The sequence below is a fragment of the Pygocentrus nattereri genome, chromosome 9 (genome assembly GCF_015220715.1).
Source record: "Pygocentrus nattereri isolate fPygNat1 chromosome 9, fPygNat1.pri, whole genome shotgun sequence".
Lineage (NCBI taxonomy): Eukaryota > Metazoa > Chordata > Actinopteri > Characiformes > Serrasalmidae > Pygocentrus > Pygocentrus nattereri.
This window is the reverse complement of record NC_051219.1, coordinates 17,077,499-17,101,300: the sequence shown is the minus strand read 5'-3', so window position 1 is coordinate 17,101,300 and position 23,802 is coordinate 17,077,499. Positions and strand designations below refer to the sequence as shown.

General features: G+C 40.2%; 2 protein-coding genes across 3 annotated transcripts in view; one reads left to right on the top strand and one right to left on the bottom strand.

Annotated features, from left to right (window-relative positions):
• The window catches only part of lrp1ab (low density lipoprotein receptor-related protein 1Ab), a 189,255-nt gene that overhangs the window by 27,996 nt on the left and 137,457 nt on the right, over window positions 1-23,802 (bottom strand). For both annotated transcript variants that reach the window (XM_037540882.1, XM_017694300.2), the window contains exons 33-59: window positions 22,717-22,857; window positions 22,508-22,633; window positions 22,275-22,406; window positions 21,955-22,089; window positions 21,328-21,457; window positions 20,888-21,014; window positions 19,734-19,885; window positions 19,521-19,645; window positions 18,745-19,119; window positions 13,760-13,949; window positions 12,941-13,145; window positions 12,280-12,469; window positions 12,009-12,134; window positions 10,770-10,898; window positions 10,546-10,665; window positions 9,585-9,698; window positions 8,160-8,309; window positions 7,948-8,070; window positions 7,695-7,811; window positions 6,842-6,970; window positions 5,926-6,048; window positions 5,676-5,816; window positions 2,827-3,014; window positions 1,603-1,786; window positions 998-1,083; window positions 751-870; window positions 427-614 (exon numbers count right to left, since the gene is read on the bottom strand). In XM_037540882.1, coding sequence (XP_037396779.1) covers window positions 427-614; window positions 751-870; window positions 998-1,083; window positions 1,603-1,786; window positions 2,827-3,014; window positions 5,676-5,816; window positions 5,926-6,048; window positions 6,842-6,970; window positions 7,695-7,811; window positions 7,948-8,070; window positions 8,160-8,309; window positions 9,585-9,698; window positions 10,546-10,665; window positions 10,770-10,898; window positions 12,009-12,134; window positions 12,280-12,469; window positions 12,941-13,145; window positions 13,760-13,949; window positions 18,745-19,119; window positions 19,521-19,645; window positions 19,734-19,885; window positions 20,888-21,014; window positions 21,328-21,457; window positions 21,955-22,089; window positions 22,275-22,406; window positions 22,508-22,633; window positions 22,717-22,857 — 4,066 coding nt within the window. The remainder of the gene's footprint in view (window positions 1-426; window positions 615-750; window positions 871-997; window positions 1,084-1,602; window positions 1,787-2,826; window positions 3,015-5,675; window positions 5,817-5,925; window positions 6,049-6,841; window positions 6,971-7,694; window positions 7,812-7,947; window positions 8,071-8,159; window positions 8,310-9,584; window positions 9,699-10,545; window positions 10,666-10,769; window positions 10,899-12,008; window positions 12,135-12,279; window positions 12,470-12,940; window positions 13,146-13,759; window positions 13,950-18,744; window positions 19,120-19,520; window positions 19,646-19,733; window positions 19,886-20,887; window positions 21,015-21,327; window positions 21,458-21,954; window positions 22,090-22,274; window positions 22,407-22,507; window positions 22,634-22,716; window positions 22,858-23,802) is intronic.
• On the top strand, window positions 15,588-18,403 carry LOC119263974 (galanin receptor type 1-like). The gene has a single exon (XM_037540883.1). It carries the CDS (start codon window positions 16,949-16,951, stop codon window positions 18,047-18,049), a length of 1,101 nt encoding a protein of 366 aa, XP_037396780.1. The 5' UTR covers window positions 15,588-16,948; the 3' UTR covers window positions 18,050-18,403.

Genomic DNA, 23,802 nt, shown 5'->3' with positions numbered 1-23,802 from the left:
TAATGGCCCATACCAGAGAGCAGAGAGAACATCATCAAAAAATAAATTTTAAAGTACTGTAAAGAACTTTTAAAAAACTTTTTTAAAAATCTGAACTCACTTTTAACCTGAGCAGAATTGTGAACCTTTATGATTTTTTTTATATTATTTATGTAAATAGGTATTATCATTAGTTTGGGCTAAACAAATAAGCAACTCTGTAAGAAGGCTCTTCACTGCCCACTGGTGGAGCACAGAGTTAAGACATCTCAGGTCCCCTAAATATAAGAAAGGATCAGATTTTCCTGACTTCAGACAAAAATTATAACTAGTCCACAATTTTGACTCATTGCTAGCTCTATTTACAAATTTGGTTCTGTTGATTGGGTTTACAGAACAAGGTTCAGTCAGGCCAGATTAAAGTGTCATTTTACACATGTTGCTTACCCATTTCGCACGTCCACAGCCACAGCTCTTGGTTCTCTCAGGCCAGTGTTTACCAGCACACTTCTATAAGCCCCATTCAGCTTAGACACTTCGATGGTATCTCTGCCTTTGTCACACCAGTAGAGGTTACCACCTACCCAGTCCACAGCCAGCCCATCCGGATTACTCAGTGAAGTCCGGTGCAGCACCTACAGCATGTGGAGTAAGAGGAATCCAATATCGATTTGGCTCCAAAATCCTACTTGCAGTAATAACAGATTTTATTTTTACTGCACCTTTTTTATAATTTAAAACAATGTTTCAAATTGCTTAAGATTAACATACCTCTATGTTACTGCCATTCATGTGCATGCGGCGGATCATGCTGCCCTGTGTGGTCACATCCGTCCAGTAGATCATTTGCTCAGCATAGTGATAGTCCAGTGCCACGGCATTATTCAAACCCTGTCTCACACAGACACAATAAAATTGACACCAAGCACAAAATATCTCCTCGGTCAGTAGTAACATGCCCAATAGTTAATCAGTGGTTTTGAGTAATAGCAGTGGTATAAAAAGCATATACTGCTACCTGTTTGATGAGGGTGTAGTTGCTGCCATCCAGGTTCAACTTCCTCAGGTAGTAGCGGTTAGCGAAGATGAGGAAAGCCTCCTCTTCTACGGAAAGAAATAACCACCCAGTACAGTCAGTCTACACCAACAATAACCATTCCACAGCTGTTTATCTAGAGGTCATTGTGGGTAACAGTGAGGACCAAGCTCTCTAGGCTCCAGGACAATAAATACACCATGAAATACACTATGATAGGAAAAGCAAAGAGAATGTATATATTACATATGGTCTATGCATTTTAAAGCTACAATGATTAGCCAACTTGAAAAAGCCCAGTGAGTTTATGGTTATTGTTCTGAAATATTCAAGTACTTTACTGTTATGGCTCACAAACTATGTCTGGCATATTTCTGTGTTTAACAAAGACATTGCAGCAGGCCACAATAATTTCTGGCCCAGTTATGTGGCTGAAGTCAACAGCTAGAGTGAGAAGAACCAAAGAAGGCATACATGTTTAATTTGTTGATTAACCAAGTAATAGTGTTGTAATAATAATCGGCAGTTGCAGCCGATGTATACATACACGTGTGCGCACAATTGTCCATGGCTGCATGCATACATACCGGACACAGACTTGCAGCGAGTGGAGTCATTAGCTTGCATAATGTAGCCATCCACGCAGAAGCAGTGGAAGCTGCCGTGTGTATTTACACAGCGCTGAGAGCAGGGGTAGGTGGTGGTGCACTCATCCACATCCACACACGTCTTCCCATCATGCTTCAGCCGGAATCCTGGCTCACAACGGCACTGAGGGACAGAAATCATCAGTTTTTATTAATATTGCTGGCATGTGATGTCTTGTACATTTAAGTGACACATCAGACTCCATGTACTATGGTGAAAAAAAGATTCTCCATGGCAGTAGATGAAAATGACCTAATATTAACTTGTAATTAAAGGGCTTTGGTTGCAGAGAAATAGCAATACACAGCATGCTGGACGGTGAAACTACAGATGGTACAAAATTAGGACAATATTTAATTGTGTTAGCATGTTATAATTTCACATTATTACATGTTAACTTTGACACCACTACTAAACAGTATTATTATAATTCCCCCCCTCTTAATTATTGTCAGGTCCAATTCAGCACACCAACTACGCATCCCTCATCACATGCTACTAGTGCTACGCTGGTGAAGGCTAGCAAATGCTTCCTCAGACCATCCTACCCACATAGAGTGAGCAATGCCAACTGTGCTCTTTTGGATTTCCAGGCATTGGTGGATGTGCAGATGGCTGTGACATCATTAGAGACTGAACTTGCCAAAGCTTAGATAGTATGTCATACATTGTAAGCAAACATATTGGAACATATGCTAAATTTGACATTACTTAACTCCACATACTTTAAAGCAAAAACGTGATTATTCAGGTATGTGGTTTGCACGCTTGTGACTGGTGTACAAAACCTGTATATTTATAGTTGGTACAAAAACACATTTATGCAATTTTCCCCCTTTCCCTTTGAGCAGTTGAGATGTGTCTTGTCTGAGGTTTGCTTCTTTAGCTTCAGAACTATGAGGCTAAGTTAGTTAAAAAGTGACGGAAGTAAAAGTACACCAGTTAGCACAGTAGCTCCAAAAATTAAAGAAGAAAACTTAGTCAAACAACTCGACTGGTCAACTAGATTTAGAATAGGAAAATGGCATTAAGTTGCTTTCGTACCAAACTACAGCTTTAAATATACAGATGCTGTTTGGATTTTTTGAACATATAAAAATAACTGTTGTGACTTTGTGGTGTATACAAGCACATACACAAAATCCATACAAAATCTCACACACCTTGTAGCCAATCTTGAGGTCCTCACAGAGCTGAGAGCAGCCGCTGAGCTTGTTGTTCAGACACTCATTGACGAAGCAGTTGTTTTCATCTGAGCCATCTCCACAGTCATCCTTCCTGTCACATAGCACCTGCTCGCTCACACACTTCCCATTGTTGCACAGGTGTGCTGTGTCATTACAGCGCTTCTCTGTGGACACACACATCAAGACACAGTCAAAATTACACTCCATTATCAAAGGGGGGGGTTGTATACTTCCACAACTAATAGATAACTGATGACACTGAGAAGCCATATTTTTTCCTCTTCCTTAGGTGTGTACTCACATCTCTGCAAATATTTTATTATATCTCATGTCATGGGACAACACTACAGAAATGAAACTTGGATATAACTTAGATTTACTGTCCTCTGAAAATAACTCAACACACAGCCATTAATGTCTAATTAGCTGGCAACACAGTGAACATGTCCAAATTGTCCTCAAAGTGTCAGTATTTTGTATGAGCACCATTATTATTTAGCACTGCCTTAAACCTGGATTTCACTAGAGCTGCACAGGTTGCTACTCTAATTGTCTTCTACTCCTCCATGATGACAACAGATGCTTAATTGGGTCTGGAGACATACTTAGCCAGTCCATCACCTTTACATTAAGCAAGGCAGTTGTCATCTTGGAGGTTTGTTTGGAGTCACAATCGTGTTGGAAAACTGCCATGCGGCGCACTTTCTGAAGGGAGGGGATCATGCTCTGCTTCAGAATGTCACAGTACATGTTGAAATTCATTTTTTCCCCTCAATGAACTGTAGCTCCCCAGTGCCGGCAGCACTCATGCAGGCCCAGACCATGATGCTACCACCACCATGCTTGACTGTGGGCAAGAGACAGTTGTTTAGGTACCAGGGCGCCACCACACATGCTGGACACTATCTGAGCCAAACAAGTTTATTGGTCTCGTCAGACCACAGGACATGGTTCCAGTAATCTGTGTTCTTGGACTGCTTGTCTTCAGCAAACTGTTTGCAGATTCCTGCGTCATCAGCGTCAGAAGAGGCTTCCTTCTAGGACGATGGCTATGCAGACTGAGTTGATGCACTTTGTGGTGAATGGTCTGAGCACTGACAGGCTGACCTCCTACATCTTCAACCTTCAATTCATTTTGAAGCCAACCTCTGGATATGACGCTGAACACGAGGATTCAACTTCTTTGGTCAACTCTGGCGAGGCCTGTGCGGAGTGGAACCTGTCCTGGAAAACCGCTGTATGACCTTGGCCACCGTGCTACAGTCCAGTTTCAGGGTGTTAGCAATCTTCTTATAGCCTAGGCCATCTTTGTGGAGAGCAACAATTCTATTTCTCACATCATGAGAGAGTTCTTTGCCATGGTGCCAGGTTGAATATCCAGTGGCCAGTATGAGCGAATTGTACCCAAAACACCAAATTTAACAGCCCTGCTCCCCATTCACTCCTGGAACCTTGTAACTCTAACGAATCACATGACACCAGGGATGAACAACACAATTGGGCACAAGTTGGACATGTTCACTGTGATGTGTACTCACTTGTGTTGCCAGCTATTTAGACATTAATGGCTGTGTGTTGTTCTCTTCAGAGGACAGTAAATCTATACTGCTATACAAGCTGTACACTGACAACTTTTAAGTTATATCCAAGTGTCGTTTCTAGTGTCGTCCCATAAAAAGATATAATAAAATATTTGCAGAAATGTGAGGGGTGTACTCACTTTTGTGAGACACTGTACGTACATGACCTGGTAGACAAACTGGATGCATATTATATATATTATATGACAGAGAGAGAGAGAGAGAGAGAGAGAGAGAGAGAGAGAGAGAGAGAGAGAGAGAGAGAGAGAGAGAGAGAGAGAGAGAGAGAGAGAGAGAAAAGAGATGCAAACAACTGGTAGGGAGGAAGTAAGGAAAAAAACTAGAAACAAAAAAAAGCAAGAAAAGAAAGAAGAAAGGAATGAAAGAAGGCGTGAAGGGATGAAAGAAAGCAACTATGGAAGGAAGTGGTGGAACCTCAAAACAATGTCTTCCATATTATCCAGACTCCATATAGAGCTCTGCCTGTGACTACAATGTTACAGTAAGAAATTCAGAAACAGCACAGGCTTATAGGCTGAATGAAGATCAGTCCTGAAGAAGCTGAAAGTAGGTAGGAGAAAGCCCACATCTCTGCAAGCTCTCTGAAGCGGCGAGTGTGAGTCACTACAGGCAGCCAGATACTAATGAGGCTGCTAAGAGGCCGCCATCAACCCCCCTACCTCATACACCACATTAAACAGCTGGCTCCCAGCCAGGGCTTTTACAACCACTGGCTTTTATGGCCCCACGTGTAGCTGTAATGGAGCCATGTACTTTCCAATTTCACACTGATTGCACATCGTTGACAGCCAGACTAATATATTAGGACAGTTTTATGGTAATCATGTAAAGGAGAAAATACAAATTTGTGGCACTGATGAATAGATCAGGAATGTGGACGTTAATCAGTAAAATAATTGGACCACTCCAGTAAATTGGAGAAAATATTAGGGCTGTCACTATCAATTCTATAAACGATAAAGAAATCTCTCAATTATTTGGATTAAAATAATATAAAAATGAATAATAAAAACTGCCAAATTTTTAGGCTATAAGTCGCCTCCAAAGATTTCAAAACACTTCATTGGAAAAAGACTAGCAAGGAAGCTTTAAAAAGACAGAGTAATGTACATTTGAATTATTTTTGTTTTTAGTAATCAAGTTTCTTCTTATTTAAATAATCATAACGGACCAGAAAAAAATGGTCTAATATGTGAGTTTAGAGTTGATGCTGGCTGTTCTTACCCGGCTCAGAGCAGTGAGGATTCTTGGGTGCTTCATCTGAATGGTCATGGCAGTCGAACTCGCCATCACACTCCCAGTTCTTCTGCTTCAGGCACTGACCATTAGCGCAGCGGAAATCGTTAGGACCACAAGTGGGGTACTCTGTTATATGAAGGACAGAAGATGTCAGACAACAACTTAATTTTTTTTCCAGATCAACAGTTTTCAGTTCTGACAATAGGGAATAAAGGAAACGCAGACACATGCTCACCGCATTCTGGAGACTCATCTGATCCATCACGACAATCCAAGTCATGATCACACACAAAGTGCTTGGGAATGCACTGCTTATTCTGGCACTGAAACTCTACATCGTCGCAGGTTGTATTGGTTGCTGAACAGAGACGTAGTCAATAATTAGGGAAGAACCAAGATAAAAAGGAAAATACAAACATAGGCTGTGGTTAGACGCCTAACCATGCCTATATAATGATAAATAATAATTTTAAAAAATACTTTGATAATAAAGCTTGAGGTATTTTTGTTAAAATGACATTCTGTTCCTCATTCTGGTACAGGTAAAGGTTTTAACATGCTACTTTTGTGAACCTTTTTATGACATGGTGAGGGATAAGTCTTGCCATTCACTTGTAACAGCCAGCCACGTGCATAGACAGACTCAAATAGACCCAAAGACTGCCACAGATGCGACAGTACCCTCTTGGTAGGTGTGGAAAATAATTGTGCTTTATATGGCCATTCTAAAAGATCAGTTTCAGCAAGGCCTCAGGAATAGAGCTAGTGACTCAGTTCGGCCTCCATGAGCTCCTGGGCATTTTGGGTGCCCTCTCTGGTGCAGTGCCAGTGCCTAAGATTTCGATTCAATAATTCGAACCTATCTTGAATGTACATGTCACCATAGAGATGGAAGTCCTGCAGAGAAAACTGATAAATCTCTTTAACAAAGCATCACATTACATTACATAGCTATTTTGAACAACTTTGAACAACAAATATAATGGCAGAAAGGGCCAACACAAATAACTTGCAAACCCAAAGCTAACCCAACTGTGTGGAAAGAAAATGCGCTATGATTTCTGATTCATATTAAATCACATAACACAGAAAACTGTAATTTGCCTTTTTTGCCAAATTTTACTTGTAATACAGATGACTCCAAAACTTACAACAGCCAGCCTTGGCTCCCTCGTCAGCCCCATCTGGGCAGTCTTTGTCTCCATCACACTTCCAGCGTTGAGGCACGCACATGTGAGAGTGGGGACAGTGAAAGTCCTCTGGACTGCATGTCTTAGAATCTGGAAAGATATTTACTGAAGGTTCAGCTGTAGCATTTCTACTATTCATGCTTAGTGTATACAATAACATCTCATGTATTTCCATTGGTTTAGAATATATCTTCGTATCTTTTGAGTATCTTTTCTCCTACACATCAGTAGTGGGCAGTGTACTGATTGAAATTCTTCCCAATCATGAGTTTGGTCAAAACCATTATACTGGTAAGCACAGAAAATAGAACATACAAACAGTGTAAACTTGCCAATGTTAGAACAAATAAATAGAGAAATTCAACAAAACTGAAGATGACTTATCATTCATATTCCTTGCTGCACCTTAAATGGTGCAGAACTCACATTCAAGAGCCTGCACAGATACCCGAATGTAACTACTGCTCCATTTAAGGTTGTTCAAGCCAACTTCAGCCTTGCAGACATGAAGATGTGAAAACATTTAGCACCGTTTTTACCAGAAAGTAATATTGACATAGTTGTATCAATATTTTGTTCAGTTTTGTTTTTACCATTTTGGATAAGAAAACCATTGCAGATTTACTTTGGTTCTTATTAAAAAGTGAAGGAATGTCCCAGAACAAAAATCTACAAAAACAGGTTTACTTAGGCATCTACAATGGCTTCATTTGAAATACATATAATGTTATATATAACAAAACTGAAATTTTAATTACTTACATGGTTTACCATACTGCCCACTAGTACTACATATACAGCTCTTATGACTCACTGCATCGGCTGTCCTCATCTGTACCGTCTCCACAGTCATCTGTACCATCACACACCCAGGAGCTGGAGATGCAGCGGTGATTCCCACACTCAAACTGATTCGGTGAGCAGAACTTATCTATATAGACAATAAGGTGGGGTATGAAACGCAAAGACAAGAGTAAGGACTAAATCCTCTTACTAAGTATTGTCAATGTATTAGAATAGTGAGCTACAATGAGTTAAATGTTACAGTAGAGGCAACGGTTACTAACCGCAGTGTGTCTCATCTGTTCCGTTCTCACAGTCGTTCTCTTTGTCACAGGTCCAGCTCATAGGAATGCAGCGGCCGCTGGGGCAGGCAAAGAAGTTCACCGGACATTTCTGCTTCCTCTTCGCTGTGGGAGACACACAGGAAGAATGGGCTTAATTTTTTAATAAAAGTGTGCTTAGAGTTATGCTGTATGAGCATGTGTGTGTTTCTGACCTGGGCAGTTCCTCTCGTCAGAGAAGTCCCCACAGTCGTTGGAGCCATCACACTGCCAGGAGGGAGCATAGCAGAGCGTAGTGAACTCACACTTCTGGAAGGTCACGCCTTTTACTCCCAGTTGATAGAAGCTGGAGCAGTCAGTGGGGCCTGAGAGAGAGAGAGAGAGAGAGAGAGAGAGAGAGAGAGAGAGAGAGAGAGAGAGAGAGAGAGAGAGAGAGAGAGAGAGAGGGAGAGAGAGAGTGTGAGAGAGCGAGAGCGTTAATTCTACTGTTTTTGCTATGCTAATGTATTTCTTATCCATTTCTTTTTCGGCACTTTTCCCACAATGTCAAAAACAACTACGCACATAGCAATTTGGTGCAGTTTAAGTTGTGATTGAAACATGCAGTTTGCATGATGCTACTTGGCAAAGCACAAGGTGTCCATTGCTAGGTCGCTACATTGTCCTTGCAGGTCCAGTACAAAAGTCTTAATGCTGCACTATGTAAGATATTTTTTTTAAAGTGAAAGTAGTAGCATTATTGAATCAAGACAAATAAAAACATGCTAAAATATGGTGTCTGTATTCTTTCAAAGCACTTTCAATTATCAGATTCACCCACTCAGGGAAGGGGACCAAAGCACAAAAAGCAACTACACATTTCTACCAGAGACGTCTCCAAATCCCCAAATCTTACACAATGTAGCATAAAGAAGCAAACTTCATACACTAAACATGTCTTGGCTTATATGTGACTACTTTAAGGTTAAGGGCCAAAATGTAAATTACACTATTTTTCATGCCAAATTATCACTTTTACTTCATCAAACAGCTCAATCCATATAACATATGGTCCTAACAACCACTTGAAAAATATATGGTCACTTTTATTTAGACTGTTATGTTCACTTAAACAGTCACAGGATTTTTTCTAGAAATTTCCAAAGATACACTAGAAGAAAACAGCTCACAGCACACAACAAGCTCACAGCAAACTAGGCCTGAGCCAATTAACGACAATAACATGCATGGCAAATAGATTTTATCTATCACAAATATCAATAAAGCTGGACTACTGAAATACCAGAAAACGTGCTGTCCATGTCTTGAAGAAGCACAGAAATATTTAGATTTGTGTCATATTCCTTATTTTATTCTAGAGTCCTCATATGTTAACTTGCTTTAAGGCATTCTATAGCCATTCTGATTCTTTACATGGTAACGTCACCTTATTACTTTAGCCATTTTAGCATTTTACAGGCTATAAACAATTTTTAAAAACCTGTGGCAAAAAAAAAAAAAAAAGGCACAGCAAAGTGAGCATTGAGCCCCCCTCAGTATTGTGATTTGATAATGGTATATTGCATAAAATCTCACAATTCTACCATAAGCTCATTAAGACTAAGCTTGATGGCTGTGGGTGAACATGTGAAAATACATACTGCAGTTCATTTCATCACTGGCATCTTCACAGTCCACCACCTGGTTGCAGCGGCTAGTGTTGGAGATGCAGGACCCATCCTTACACTGGAACTCCAACGCACCACACATGGTCACTGAGGGACAGAGAGAACACACACCCGAGCCATGAGTATCTAAACACACATTAAGCTATTATATCATTACCTTTGACACTGAAAACCAGCAAAATGTTCACACCATTATTAATACTAAGAAACAATTGTTGATTGAACCTGATATTAATAATTGTTGCTTGATACTGTAATAACTAATAATAAAATGTTATTATTTTTCTTTTGCTGATTATCACATCCAAGTCAAAGTCTAAGCAACAACAATGATAATTTATAATCAAACATTTGTACAATATCAATAACACGTTTTTGATGTATTTTCAATAAAATTATTATAGCCTTATCCTCCTGAAGCCTTTATTAGCAGCAAAGGCTTAAATTTCTACTTTGGTACACTAGGTGTAATGTTCACCTTTTACTCCTTTCCTTCAAATGTGGAGGGAGAAGAAGTCTAGCCATTCATTCACAACAGCACAAAACAGGGGAAACAGAAGAGTTATCTAGCTAGGAAGCTAGCTATTTTCATACACAATATCTTATAATATGTAACAGTATATTTTAATTTGTCTTTGTATATAGACAAGCAAAGGTTTGCCCCTGTCAAATATGTTTTACTGATGTATTTTAAAAGTGAAAATAAGTTAACATATCTGCTACAAGAATACACTTCTGCACCTTTGAATCCACACTTTCTGTATACTTGCTGAATTTTATATTTTGGGGGGTGGGGGGAGTGGCCTGCACAAAGGTTATGGCATATTTTATTCTAAACTTGAAGTGAGCATTTGGACAGTTAGTGACGATCAGCAAGATTGAACTAATAACTATGATTTTTGACCTACACTAGCACTCTCACTGCTCTACTCACTGTTGCAAGGCAGCTCATCTGAGCGGTCTCCGCAGTCGTCCGTGCCATCACACCAGGAGATGTGTTTGATGCAGCGGCCGTTCAGGCAGCGCCTGTAGCCCTTCTTACACCCACGGTTAGCTGCAGCAACACATTACAAATACATTAACAACATTCAGAGAAATACAGAGAAACTCAAAAGCAATACTTAAGAAAATTAACTGCAGCTAAGGGCAGGCTCATACAGCAGTATGCTGGCTTCTCATCCCATTTGTCTTTACAGTGAGCGCGGCCATCACAGGTCAGGCTGTAGTTGATGCAGTCTCCGTTTCCACACTCAAACTCATCCACGCTGTGACAAGTCGTGTTTTCCGCTGGGAGACAAAGTCAGTCAGTTACCACTCCAGACAGTGGACAAAAAATTTCTTCTTCACTTGTGCGTTTGATATGCTAGAGTGAGTCGGAATACACATACATATGCTATGATTCAAATGATTGGAGTCACTAAGCATAGTTGTCACATAATTTAATAATGCATTATGAAGATGACTGAAATAGGACTTCATAAATGTCAAAATGTGGTCAAAACAAGGGGGAAAGGCCGTCTCTGATGAAAGTAATTTCTGCTAATGCCCCTATGGGATTCTCGTAGTATGTTAGCACTAAATTATCATGTGACAAAGTGTCATTTCAGGTTTTATGAGTAAAAATATATATATATATATTAACAAATATTTTACATTAATATTAACATAAAATTAATATTAAATTAAGGACCGTTTTAAAGCAAATCGTCCAGTAAGGAGCCCTGGCAAGGAACTGTCACTGTTTTCCATTTCTAAGAAGTGACAAACCTGGTTAGGCTACTGCTCAGTCAGGGATCTTTCAGAAGGCCGAGAGTTACAGATTTTTTTTTTTTACAAAACTGTCCCAACAATGGGGTATTTAAAACGTGACTGGTTGATTTCACTGACTCTTTCTAGTTATGTTAATCTGTTAGTTTGACATGTTAGGCCTTAAGTCCTGAAGTCTTAAACAATGGCAGAGCTACTGGTTCTAATTGCCAAACGTTGCTGTATCCACCTAGACACTGCAGAGTAACAAAAACCTTATTGGACAATGTTCTGTTGAGCATTTCATCAAATTTAACCCCTTTATTTCCCACCCAACCTTAAAAATGAATCAAGAGTAGCAGTACGACACAATGAGACTTATAACAAGCAATATAATTTTTTTTGTTTTGTTTTGTTTTTTAATCTCAGAGCAATCATTAGGCTCTGAAGGCCTAAAATGACATGAGGGTTCCCAATGTAAATTATGAACAAAATGTACAAAACATGCAGTTACACCTCAGGTGTTCAAACTTTTGCCCATGACTATACATACATGTATCTGCATTCCAAACTTCTGAACCAGACTGTTTATGAAATAGCTAAGGTTGTGATTCAGATGTTGTATATTTTCTGTGTGTCTGTCTGTCTCACCAACGCAGGTGTTGCCATCCACTAATTTGCGGTCCCCACGGCAGCTGCAGTTCACCCGTCCCTCTGAGGTCAGCAGACAGAGATCTTCACATCCGCCATTATTAGTTTGACATGGAGAGAACTCGCCTACATACATCATCACACACATAGCAAAGATCAGCTTGCATGGAAAATCTCAATCACAGATCAGTTGTAATTAATTTATTTTCAATAAGGATAGGCAATAAATGAATATCCTAATAATTCTAAATCATTCTCTGATGAAACCCACAGCTGTTGGTGTCCTTGGCCACGGCGATGATGCCCATGGGCTGCTGGGGGATATCAGCTCTCAGCACTTTCATATCCCTGCCATACTTATCGGCTCTGAGCACAGCTCTGCGCACCCAGTCTGTCCAAAAAATGTACTCTCCATACACAGCTAGGCCAAATGGGTGCACAGGTTCATTCTTCAGGACCACCTACATTCATACACAAGGGGGGGAAATGGGGCTTCACAACAGAGCAGTGGAAGGGAATTTGAAAGGAATCATCATTGAAATCATTTGTATAAATGATTTTGAGTAATACAGAGCTAATTTTATTGCAGATATAAGAGCAGCCATAAGCAAAAGCTTGAATACCTTCTGTCAAATGACATGTTCTCTTAGTTTTCTAAGTGGGAATAAGTCATTACTGACCTCTATAAGGAACCCACTGAAATATGGAATTTTCTGCAAAAGGTAGTGCCTGATTTCTACTTATTGGTGAGTTTGACACATTAAAAAAATCACTTTTGCACAGGCTACATTATGATTTTTTAAATTTTATATATGCACACGCATTTCTGTAATGGAAATATATTGTAATTAGTGCATAAATTCATAGTTAGTATGACAAGTGATTCAAAATTTCAGAATGGTATGGTATACTTAGACATATGCAACACTCACAAAGCGGTTGCTGCCGTCATATTCGCAGCGCTCAATCTTGTCCAGCGTGGCATCGGAGAAGTAGAGCTTTTCTGCCCGGTGGTCAATAGCCAGACCATTGGGTGTGCGGATGCTACTGCCTACAATCACCAGCACATTGGCCCCAGACAGAGATGCCCGCATGATGCTGGGAGCCAGCTCATTCCAGTTAGTCCAGAACATCAGCCTACAGACAGAGTTTAGAATCACAGTGAGTTTAAAAGCAAAACTAGGAAAGAAGGATAATAAACAGTACGTTTGGTTAAAAGACTATTTTGGCAAAATTGATTTTACGTAATTTCCTCCTTATCCCAAATGTAATTGATGTGCCAAGACTGGTATGGTGTCTGAAGTTTGCTTATTTAGGTTTGCACTGTAGCTGCAAGGCTGACGTAGTTAACTGAGGCATTGTGCTAGCAGCAAGCCATCATTTACATTAAACCTTGTCCAGGTTAAGAAATCTCAATTAGACTTGCATATGTGGTTAACAACACTGTATGACATACTATATCTATAAAAACAGACAAATATACACAAAGTAGCTTAAACAATAGTAGCAGCCAAAATAAGTCGTTTTAAACTGTTAGCTATGTTACCGTTTTAGCAAAACTAATGAAGTGGTGAGAAGGTTTGGAACCTATTGCAAACTTGCATTTTACCTAGAACAAATATGGGGAGATTAAAAAAAAAAAAGAAAAAAAAAAAGCTCAACAAAATGGTTCACTAAATGAGCCAAAAACAAAAACTCAAGCTCATTTAATTATGAAAGGTTATGGTCCAGTCTGTTTCGTGGGTCCTCACCCTTGGCACTCATCAAGTACAAAGGCTCGGGGGTGGTCGGATCCGGACATAGTGACCACTGTCTCCCTGTGGAACGCTCCGCTGCGTGTCTGGTCCACGGTGTGCCGAGTGATTGTGGAGGTGGTGTAGCTGGTCCAGTACAATGCGTCCCAGGCCCTGTGATATGCCAAACCTTCCACTGAGCCCACATCTGCAGAGACGGGACAAAATAGAAACAGCTAATAATCTGTGCTCATGAGTAGGAGAGGAAATCTCTGATAATTAATTTGCTCATCTTGAATTTGATGAAAACCGTATTTTGCATGTGGTTGTGTTTTAGGAAAGAAAAACATTTCTTTATATTTTATTATTATTATTATTATCTTTGATTTGGTAATAAACAAAAAAAAAACAACAAAAAACCAGACATTAGATGATAGAATGAAAAGGTGTTAGAATAAAAATAATAGCAAAAATAATGATAACTAAAAAAAAAAGATTCAATCATTTAAGTGAAACATGCTTTAAGAATTTCTTATTCCTACAGAGTGTTCTAATATCTAAAGCAACATGATGGATCATATTATAAACTCAATATTAACGCTATTATAGCTTCTCAGTCAATCTAGAATCATCTACAGCTCTGTTCATCATTATGAATTCATCTGAAGTTTATAACTGCTTACAGCTTCCTACTAATTCTTTAAAACTTTAGGCTAGCATCATATTAAAACCTACCTATATATGCACCAGCAACAAAACATATTTTATACTATTTTTTATACTAATGAAAACAGTGATTCTAAACTTTCAAACAGTGATTCTTAACTTTTGAATGTAACTGTATAGCTAACTCTGTCTTCTGGCTTAATCTTAGATACAAACCTTTTTTTTTATTTTTGTAAAAGGAGGCATGTCAGATGGCAGAAAAAGCAGTCCCTTACTAAGAAATCTATCAGAAGGTGTGTAGCGTCCAGGTTTCCAGTTTCCCCTCTGTGTGTGTGTGTGTGTGTGTGTGTGTGCGTGCGTGCGTGCGTGCAGGGAGACAGTATCAGTCAGTCATTTCATGGATGGCTGCTTGTGCACACAGGCCCTGTCTCCTGGTGAATCTCTTTATTCATGCTGACTTGCTCCATCAGGATCTCCATGGGAAAACTCACAAAATATCTAAGATATGATACGTTACATCACGAATACCACACACACACACATATATACATAATACACACACACATACATTATATATATATATATATATATATATATATATATATATATATATACATACACACATACACACACACACACACACACACACACACACACACACACACAGCTATTGGTATCACTGTCATAGTAAGGTCTGCTCAGAAAACGATATGTATGATATGTACAATGCTGTGCAAAAGTCTGAAAAATTTCCAGTCAAGAGAGTCACACTACTGTTGTGAAAGCATGTGTAGCCATCAAGAAGCTGTTACTGAGAAAAGGAAACATATACAAAAGAAGAAAAATCTAACAAAGACGACTCTGGTGCTCTCAAAACAAGACTGGCCACCCTAGAGCTGCCTGTCTCTTAAAAAAATAAATGGAAGCTGTAATAAAAGGCAGTGATTGGACACGCTAAATATTAATAAATTTGTTGTTAAATATATTTGTGTTGAGGCCTTTGTATAATGTTTAGTCTGATATATATCTTTCAGAATAACTTGCACTTTTGATTGAAAATTAAACAAAGTTTTCTGACTTTTGCACAGTACTGTATACATACAGAATCAAAACACAGGAGGTCAACATGGACATCTTGAAGGCGATCCATCAATTTACCGCATCAAACAAATGTCTCCGCAAGCTCTCCTCCACCCTCTAACTGTGCAGTTTCCTACTGATTTAATAGACAATACACAGCCAAGAATGAGCTCTAGCCATAAAGCTTTTATGAGGTTTCTGCCATATCTCAGTTCTTATCTGCCAACGTCACTCTGCAGATGGGTCTATGGCAGTAACTATCCATCCATAAAAGGACAAGACAAACCACTGGGCTGTTTACTTATGCCGAATATTTTTTTAACAAATCAACAATGTCTTTTTCTGCAAACACAGAAGATGTGAGGGAAGAAGTGAGCAAATGAAGCACATTCTGAGCCTTACAATGGGCTAGTTATTCAATGGCCATACAAATCACTGTTAACTCAGCTAGAAGCAATCAAATCCTGTCAACCTTCCAAAACAGTGCTGTCATTTGTTGGACAAATGTCCAAGCAAGTGAAACATCATAAATAAGAAGACACTTTGCATGCTGAAACAGGGCAAAGTCCACCTCGAACCAGCCATCACAGAGAAACAGGCCCCTCCCACTCCATTCTACCTCTCCTCCCTTCTTTTCAGCATCAAGGCTTATATATTGCTGTGGATGATTAGTGAGAAAGGTAGAATATAGCTGATCGTCTCATGAGAACAAGCTTGAAATCGGGAGAAGATTCTGCCTCTTCTTTGCAGTTCTGGAATGCATGAAGCAGAAAAGGAATAATGGTTCTGAAGAGGTTTTAAATTGATGGAATAAAGGAGGTCACACCAGGGCACTTAGCATCAAGTAAAATCGACCGTTCTTAATGCAGCCTGGCAGAAGCCTGTCCTCAGCCTTGGACAGCTGTGCTCTGCAAGGTTGCCTGGTTTCAAACAATCAATACCAACTAACAGTGAGCTACCAGCTGGATTCAGAGAGATTTTTGAGCATCTGGTGATCCATGAAGTGTCTACCTTTAATGGCTCAAATGGAGATAAGTGAGGTTATTTTCTTCTGAAAGTGTAAAATGGATTGAACGAACCTTCTGAAGACCTTGAAAAAGATTTTTCTTCCCAACAAAGTTTTTTTTTTTGGTAACTTTGCTACTTTTGCTCATGGATTTGAAATTCCTGAAAACATGAAGGTGACGGAAAAGCACCAACTTGATTCAAATCCTTGCTGTCACTGAGAGGCAATCTCCGAGGACCAAACAGGTGTTAATGCAAAGCGTGATTGTCCCCCATCCCCCCAAGTCAGACAACTCTCAGCCGCTAAACGCAAGCAAATGCACAGTGCCATTATGTTAGTGTCGCTTCTCCAATTAGTGCTGCAGAATGTGGTGGTGGGGGGTGATAAGACTTTAAAAGGGATAGTCATTAACGCTGAGCTCTAACGGCAGGAGGTGCGTCAGCCCCAGCAAGAGCATGCTGTCCCTCATAGCAATCATTATCAGGTTTTCAGTACCCATTAGTGGGATTAGCGTCAGCGTATTGCGAATGGCTGAATGGAAGAAAGAACTGAATGGCAGCTATAGCCCTGTAATAAGGGTAGAATGGGACGTGCAGCAAGCCCTGATACCCACACTGGACACTTTGATCATAGGGGTTGGACTGCTGGGACACTCGCTAGTCATCTTCATCCTGGCAGGGAGGAGGCGCATGAGAGTGTCTCGGTCTCTTCGTGGAACAGACACGCTACTTCTGGCCCTAAGTGCCTCGGATGTGCTGCTGCTACTCTCTTTGCCTTTCCACACGGCTGCCATTGCCCTGGGAAAATGGCCTTTTGGCAACTTTCTGTGCAAGGCCATCAGTTTTCTTGGAGTAGCCTGCAGCACGGTTAGTGCATTCACACTGGCAGCGTTAGCAATAACACGGTATCTGACAGTGGTACATCCGTCCTGGGCATACCGCTCAAGCACGCAGCGTTGGATACAGGTCTCTGCAGCCCTGCTCTGGGTACCTGCTTTGGCGCTGGCTGCCCCACAATTTGCCTTCCGTACTGTGGGTACCACCGCTGCAACACACTGCTTTGCCTTTCTGGCTGACCTCAGCCAAATAGTCTACAGCATCGCCCTCTTCTTGTTCAGCTTTGCCCTGCCTCTAGTGGTCATCATCCTCATGTACGCCAAACTCTACAAGTTTCTGCACAGGGACAGGCAGGGACATGCTTCGCAGCTGGAACGATACCAGAAGCAGGTGACCCAAACCACTGCCCTGCTGGTCGTGGTCTTCACAGTTTGCTGGCTGCCATCGTATGCCCTCATGTTCTCCCGGGTGGGTCAGAGACTCGACCGCACACCTGAATTTCGCTCAATAGCTATGTTCACTCGGCTGCTGGCCACCTCCTCATCTGTGGTTAACCCGCTGCTCTATGCCTTTGTTTCCCAGAAATTCCGCAGGGAACTGCAGCATCTGACCAGGGCACATTGCAGGGACTGTGCACACTGGCTTGTTTGTTGTCCAGACCGAGGTAGGGACATGGTACAGCCCTTTAACCCAGCAGACCTGGACACCCCAACTCCATAACAGATGTATAACATACGCTGGACAAAAGCAGGCTCCAATGGTGTGTCATGATTAAGGTGAACAAAAAGGAGAACATCACACTGGATTCGAATGAAACAAGTAACAGTGATTTCAGGATTTCTATTGTCAACAAGAACTGTACTACATAAATTGTGATGTAAGATCTGCAAATTTCTTTGATGTATGATGTCCATTTCTTTTTACTTTCTCAACCATAAAAGAGTTGCTTTCCCTTTTACACATACTGTTTGGCAAAAGCCCTAACAATGTGTTAATGCTCATTAATTCAGGTTTGGAATATCTAAAACAATAAAAAAATTGCAGCTGTTAATTAGCCCCATGTCCAGGATACTGCATCTAGTAAACATTGTCAAAATTAGCAGCTATGCTTCAATATGCTCAATTACAGGAACATAACACATTTTAAACTTTAAAAAATCTTGGTCTGGCACCATGACGGGCAGTTACAATACAAACCTTGTGCTCCCCTTGCTAAGATTTTTCTGTAATCCAGCCACCAACATACCAGTATAAGCTTTCTAGATCTTAATTGCTTCGCTCAGTTTTTTTGAGCTCAGAGACAGCAAAATTTGGGGAACCTCAAGGACAGACCTAGAAAACACTGCCCTAATCCCCTTTTCTCAGCCAGACCAAGCTTGCTACAGCTTCTACATATCATGTAGTTCTGTACTTACTCTCGACGATCGTCTTGCGGGCAGAACCGTCATCGTTGATTTGCTGGATGTTGCCAAAGTGTATGTCGCTGTAAAAGATCCGGTTAGCTCCTTTGCCACCTCCACCCCTGTGGTCAAATGTGAGGGCAATGACATTCTTCATGTGATCAGGGTCTTCGAAAGGCTTTATGGGCGCGTTGAGGTTTGTTTCATCTGATAGGTGGATGCTCTTCAAGATGGTACGCTCTGAGTACAGCAGGTAGCCCTCATAGTCACGACAGGTGCGACCATCATCAGCCAGCATGCCGTGAGCACAGGCGCATGTACGTGCGTTATTACCACGGTACAGACACAGCTGTTCACAGCCACCGTTGTTATCCTTACAGATGTTGGTGCCTGTGAGGAAGATTATCAGTAAGTCAAGAGTTACAGGAGAGGCATATTAAAGCTTGATTTCATGGATTTCTAAAAATAAAATACTGTAAGGCAGTGGTTCCCAAGCCTGGTCCACTGTCTGTGAACATTTTAGCATTCATTTTAACTTATGATGAGCTTGTTAATTAGTTTATTAGTCAGATCAGAGGAAAATCACAAATATTCAGAAAGGGTGTAGTTCAGAATCAGGGAACCACTGCCATAAAGCATAAAAGGTTGTGCTGAATGGTTCCCTCCATTGTGAGCCACATCAGCAGATTTGAGTATATTTTTCTTGCCATTGGTAGGAAACTGTTTGTTATTACCCAGGGTGATCAGTTTTTTACATTATTATTTTTTTTCTCAATACTAGGTATACCTACCTTGCTGCCTTGCTCTGTTGAAGACTTTGATGTCCTTGAGCTGCACACCAATCCCTGTTCTCAAATAGACCATGTCAGTGGCGTTGTTCTTATTTCCTCTCTTAATAGAGCCATTAGCATGTGTTCTGCAACATACAGAAGACAGCTCATCAGTAATATTCAAGTGACTAAATGTGTGTTCATATAAAGTTTAAAACTTCAGAGAGAGTTTACCTGTCGCTCCAATAGATGTAGTTTTCGAACACGGACACGGCAAACATATCCATATTATGAACGGCCAAAACCAGCTCCCGGTTACCTCCTGTCTCAAGATTTATGCGCTCAATTTTGTCTGTACGAGCATCACACCAATACAGCAGACCCTCCTAAACACACGCAGACATGCACACACAGAATTAGCTGCAGGTTCCAAAAATGTTACAATGCAATTTTTTTTAGGAAAGGATGGAACATTCTGTCAACTAAGGATGAAGAAAACAACTGATTCTTCTATCCACTGAAACATACACAAAACAATGTTTATATTGGTTACACATTTTGTATAAATGAAATAAAAGGGCCAACCTCACATAAGAGTGCAGCTTTGTTTCACAAATACCCCTGCAAACTGCTAAAAGGCTAAGAGTCTAATCCAGCATGTTAGGGTTTAAGTTTGAGATTAACTAAAAACTATAATATACAAAAGAAAAAGATGTTACCATGTTAGAGTCATCTAACAATAGTTTTTTAAAAAAAATCTTAAGGAAACTAGAAATCTAAATATATATATTTATTAAGAATGTTTTGGCACCCTGAATGACATATTAATGGAATATACTGTAATGTACATTGGGGTCCAAAAGTCCAGTGGAGACCACTGGTGAAAATGCTTCCATTCTGCATTGCTTTCTAATTAAATACAATCAGTATAACAATTTGGTGGAAAAGTATTATTTGTAATGTTTACATAAATTGGAAAATTTCTTAATATTTAGTCCAGTATGTCCTCTTTGCTTTAATGACGGCGTGCACTCAAACTGGCATTGTCTCTATAAATTGGGCAAAAGCCTCTCGTGAGTACATTAAATCCACTTGAGAATCTGATCCAAGAGAGAAATCTGATCTTTCTGTACAAAGGCCTTAACATTGCCAATTTTACACATTTCTAGAATTTCGAGTATTTCTTCCTCATTAACTGTCATAACTTTTGTTATTTTTAAGTAGAGACTTTTAGTGTGGATGTCCAGGGTTAAATGAAAAAATACCAGATGTTCAATATCGCAGACGTTTGGATGCCTCTGTATTTAAAAACAATATACAATTTTTCTTTGAAAGAAACTGTCCCAGAATTATTTTGGTACTGGAACAAAATCTGGTCATGTACAAACCTCATAGTCAATGGAGATGCCATTGGGCCAGCTGATACTGACATTGACCAGGACCAATCTTTCAGAACCATCAAGTCGAGACCTCTCAATACGTGGGTACTGACCCCACTCTGTCCAGAACAGGTACCTTAGATGTGCGCGCACACACACACACACACACACACACACACACACACACACACACACACACACACACGACCATCAGTGTTTTTTTTTTTTCCACTGACAGATAAGACAACATCTTTATCAGTCGACAGTGTACCAACTTTAATCATTATGGATGTGCAAATATTTCCATGTTAATAATACTCTACTGCAAAATACAAACACTGTTGATGCCTAATCCTACCAGCTGTTAAACTACTGATACTGAGCAAAGCTGTATGAAATTTCAAAAACCTGCATGCACCCTTCATACATGCACACACACTTTCTCTTACCCTTTCTCTGGATGCACGGCAATGGCACGGGGTTTGTCCAGACCATGGGAGATGACCACATAGCGGAAGGAGCCATTGAGCCTGGCCACCTCAATCATATCAAAGCCCTGGTCTGTCCAATAGATGTTCCCTGTACATGGTGTAACAGAAAGACAGCCAACAAAACTATCAGAGGGGGGTGAAATTCCATACGTAGCTTCTAAAGATCTCTTGCTACACTATTAATCTTCAGCTGGTCTGTGATGTCGAAAGGCTACAGCAACTTGATTTAGGGCTGCTGGCAGGTTTTAGATTTAAACATATGAGCAAACAAAGTAACAAACTGATGACTTTTAGCAACACTTAGAAATGTGCTTCTGACTAACTTCGCCATTTAAGTACAAGTGTATAAATGGATTTTTGATTTGGTTAGATTCTTTTCATATACACCAATATTTATTCACTTTAAAAGTCTGAAAATGTTTATCTTGAAAAGAAAAAGTGCATATTATATAAAATATTAATATTACATTATATACACAATCTAACATTACATAATCAATGAGGTATGTTCAGGTGAACATATCGTGTACTTCACACCCATAATTTTTAATGTGTGCATATGTCCAACAGCCTGAAACCTCTAACCTGCGATCCAGTCAACGGCAATGCCCTCCACGCGTCCAATTCCATTGGTGACCACATCTTCTCTCCAGGTTTGGTCTCTCTTGGCTCGGCTGATAGTACTCAGACCCATGTCCACCCAGTAGATGGTGTCATTCTCTATAGAACACACAACAAGAAAGACTTAATACCCAAACCATTTAACACCAACCAAACAGCAAGTAAATCATTCCATGAATCCTCTCGTTTCTACATGGTCAGTTTCAATGAAGATTTGCCGCAGCAGCCTAAGAAAAAACTGTTTTGTTTTAGAAATAATCTGCAAGTGGCATATGGGCACTCACCAGCATGAAAGTCAATGCCCACTGCCAAAGAGGTGCCCGACACTGGCACAAGAGCATCAGATTTGTCGGCCGGGTCCAGAGGGATGCCGCGGATGCCCTCATGCACTGAATAAAGCAGGAACGAGCCCATACCTGCACACATATGGAGGGGGAAAAAAAAGACAAGGGGATTTACCCAGGTGGAGATTTCAAATGCATAGAGTCATACAGTCAGAGCAAGAGTCAAGCCATACCTTCACAGGACTGCTGGCCACTCTTCAGGCTGTAGCCTGCAGTGCACATACAAGCTCTACTGGTAGGGGAGGTGGGCAGGCACAGCTGAGAGCAGTCCCCATTGTTCTTAGTGCACAAGTTTGTACCTTCAACATAAACATCATGGTTTAAATGCACTCAGTATTTACTGTATTTATTTACCGTATTTAACGTGAACAATCACACTCACCTTTTTGCTGCACTGTTTCATTGTAGATCTTCATATGCATCACAGGAGAAGTGCTGTTTCTCAGAATCTTCCAGTTGCCTCCATTCTTGTCACAGGTGCCCACCTGGTCTGTGCCTTGGTCCGCCCACCACAGCTTGTCTCCTGTGAACACACAACAGAAATGATAAGAATTAGGGTTGTATCTCTGAATCTCTGATGCATTACGAAATTTCAAGTACCACCATCATTCATTCACTTCAGTTAAGATCATCTCGGTATGACGCAAAAAATACACAAAATAAACAAATGTGTCAATAGAAACTGTTTACTGTTGAAGTATAGACAAAAAGTCTTTCTTCTTCCAAAAAACAGTCAAAAATGCACACATACAGTGCTATAACAATTTTCATTCTATTCCAGAGACTTGCTTTCAATTTTTCAGAGAAATATGCAAGGATACTGTAACAGCTTCTTGACAGCTACACATCCTTTCAGACCCACAGTGTTGAGTCGTCTTCTCACAGTGGAAGGACAGACAAAAACACCTGTGAACTTTTACAGATCTAAAAGAAGAGGCTAATTTTTCTCCCATAGATGAAAACTTTAAGCACAGTTTTAACATGGTAACATTTTTGGTTGTCAACTAGGTATTGCATGGTTAATAGGAGTCCCACTCTCTTTATATCTTTTGTTAATTTCCAACTTCAATCTTGGAAATCCTTGTTTTTCCTTTACCTTCCCCCTTCATTATGCAAGTGGAATTTTCCTCTTATCTAGTCTGCCTAGAAATATCTCCTTTTGCCATTTTAGATGACCATGAAAAGGAAATCTGCAAGGCAAGCTTGTGTAGATGCTTGTGAGAACTGAAGGGGAACATAATGACAGTGACTCCTCTGGGCACAGCATTCACTGAGAGGACACAAGAGTAACTCGATTATAAGATTTGAAGGATGTGAGAATTAAACTGGCAGCACAATGCACAAAAGGATAGAATGGACAAATTAAATACTACCAGAGTTGATATGATACACTGAGGGTTTCATGCAATTTTCTTTTAAACATGTTTCCTGCTTTTTCTGACAGTCAAAACTGAATCTTCTTCTTCTT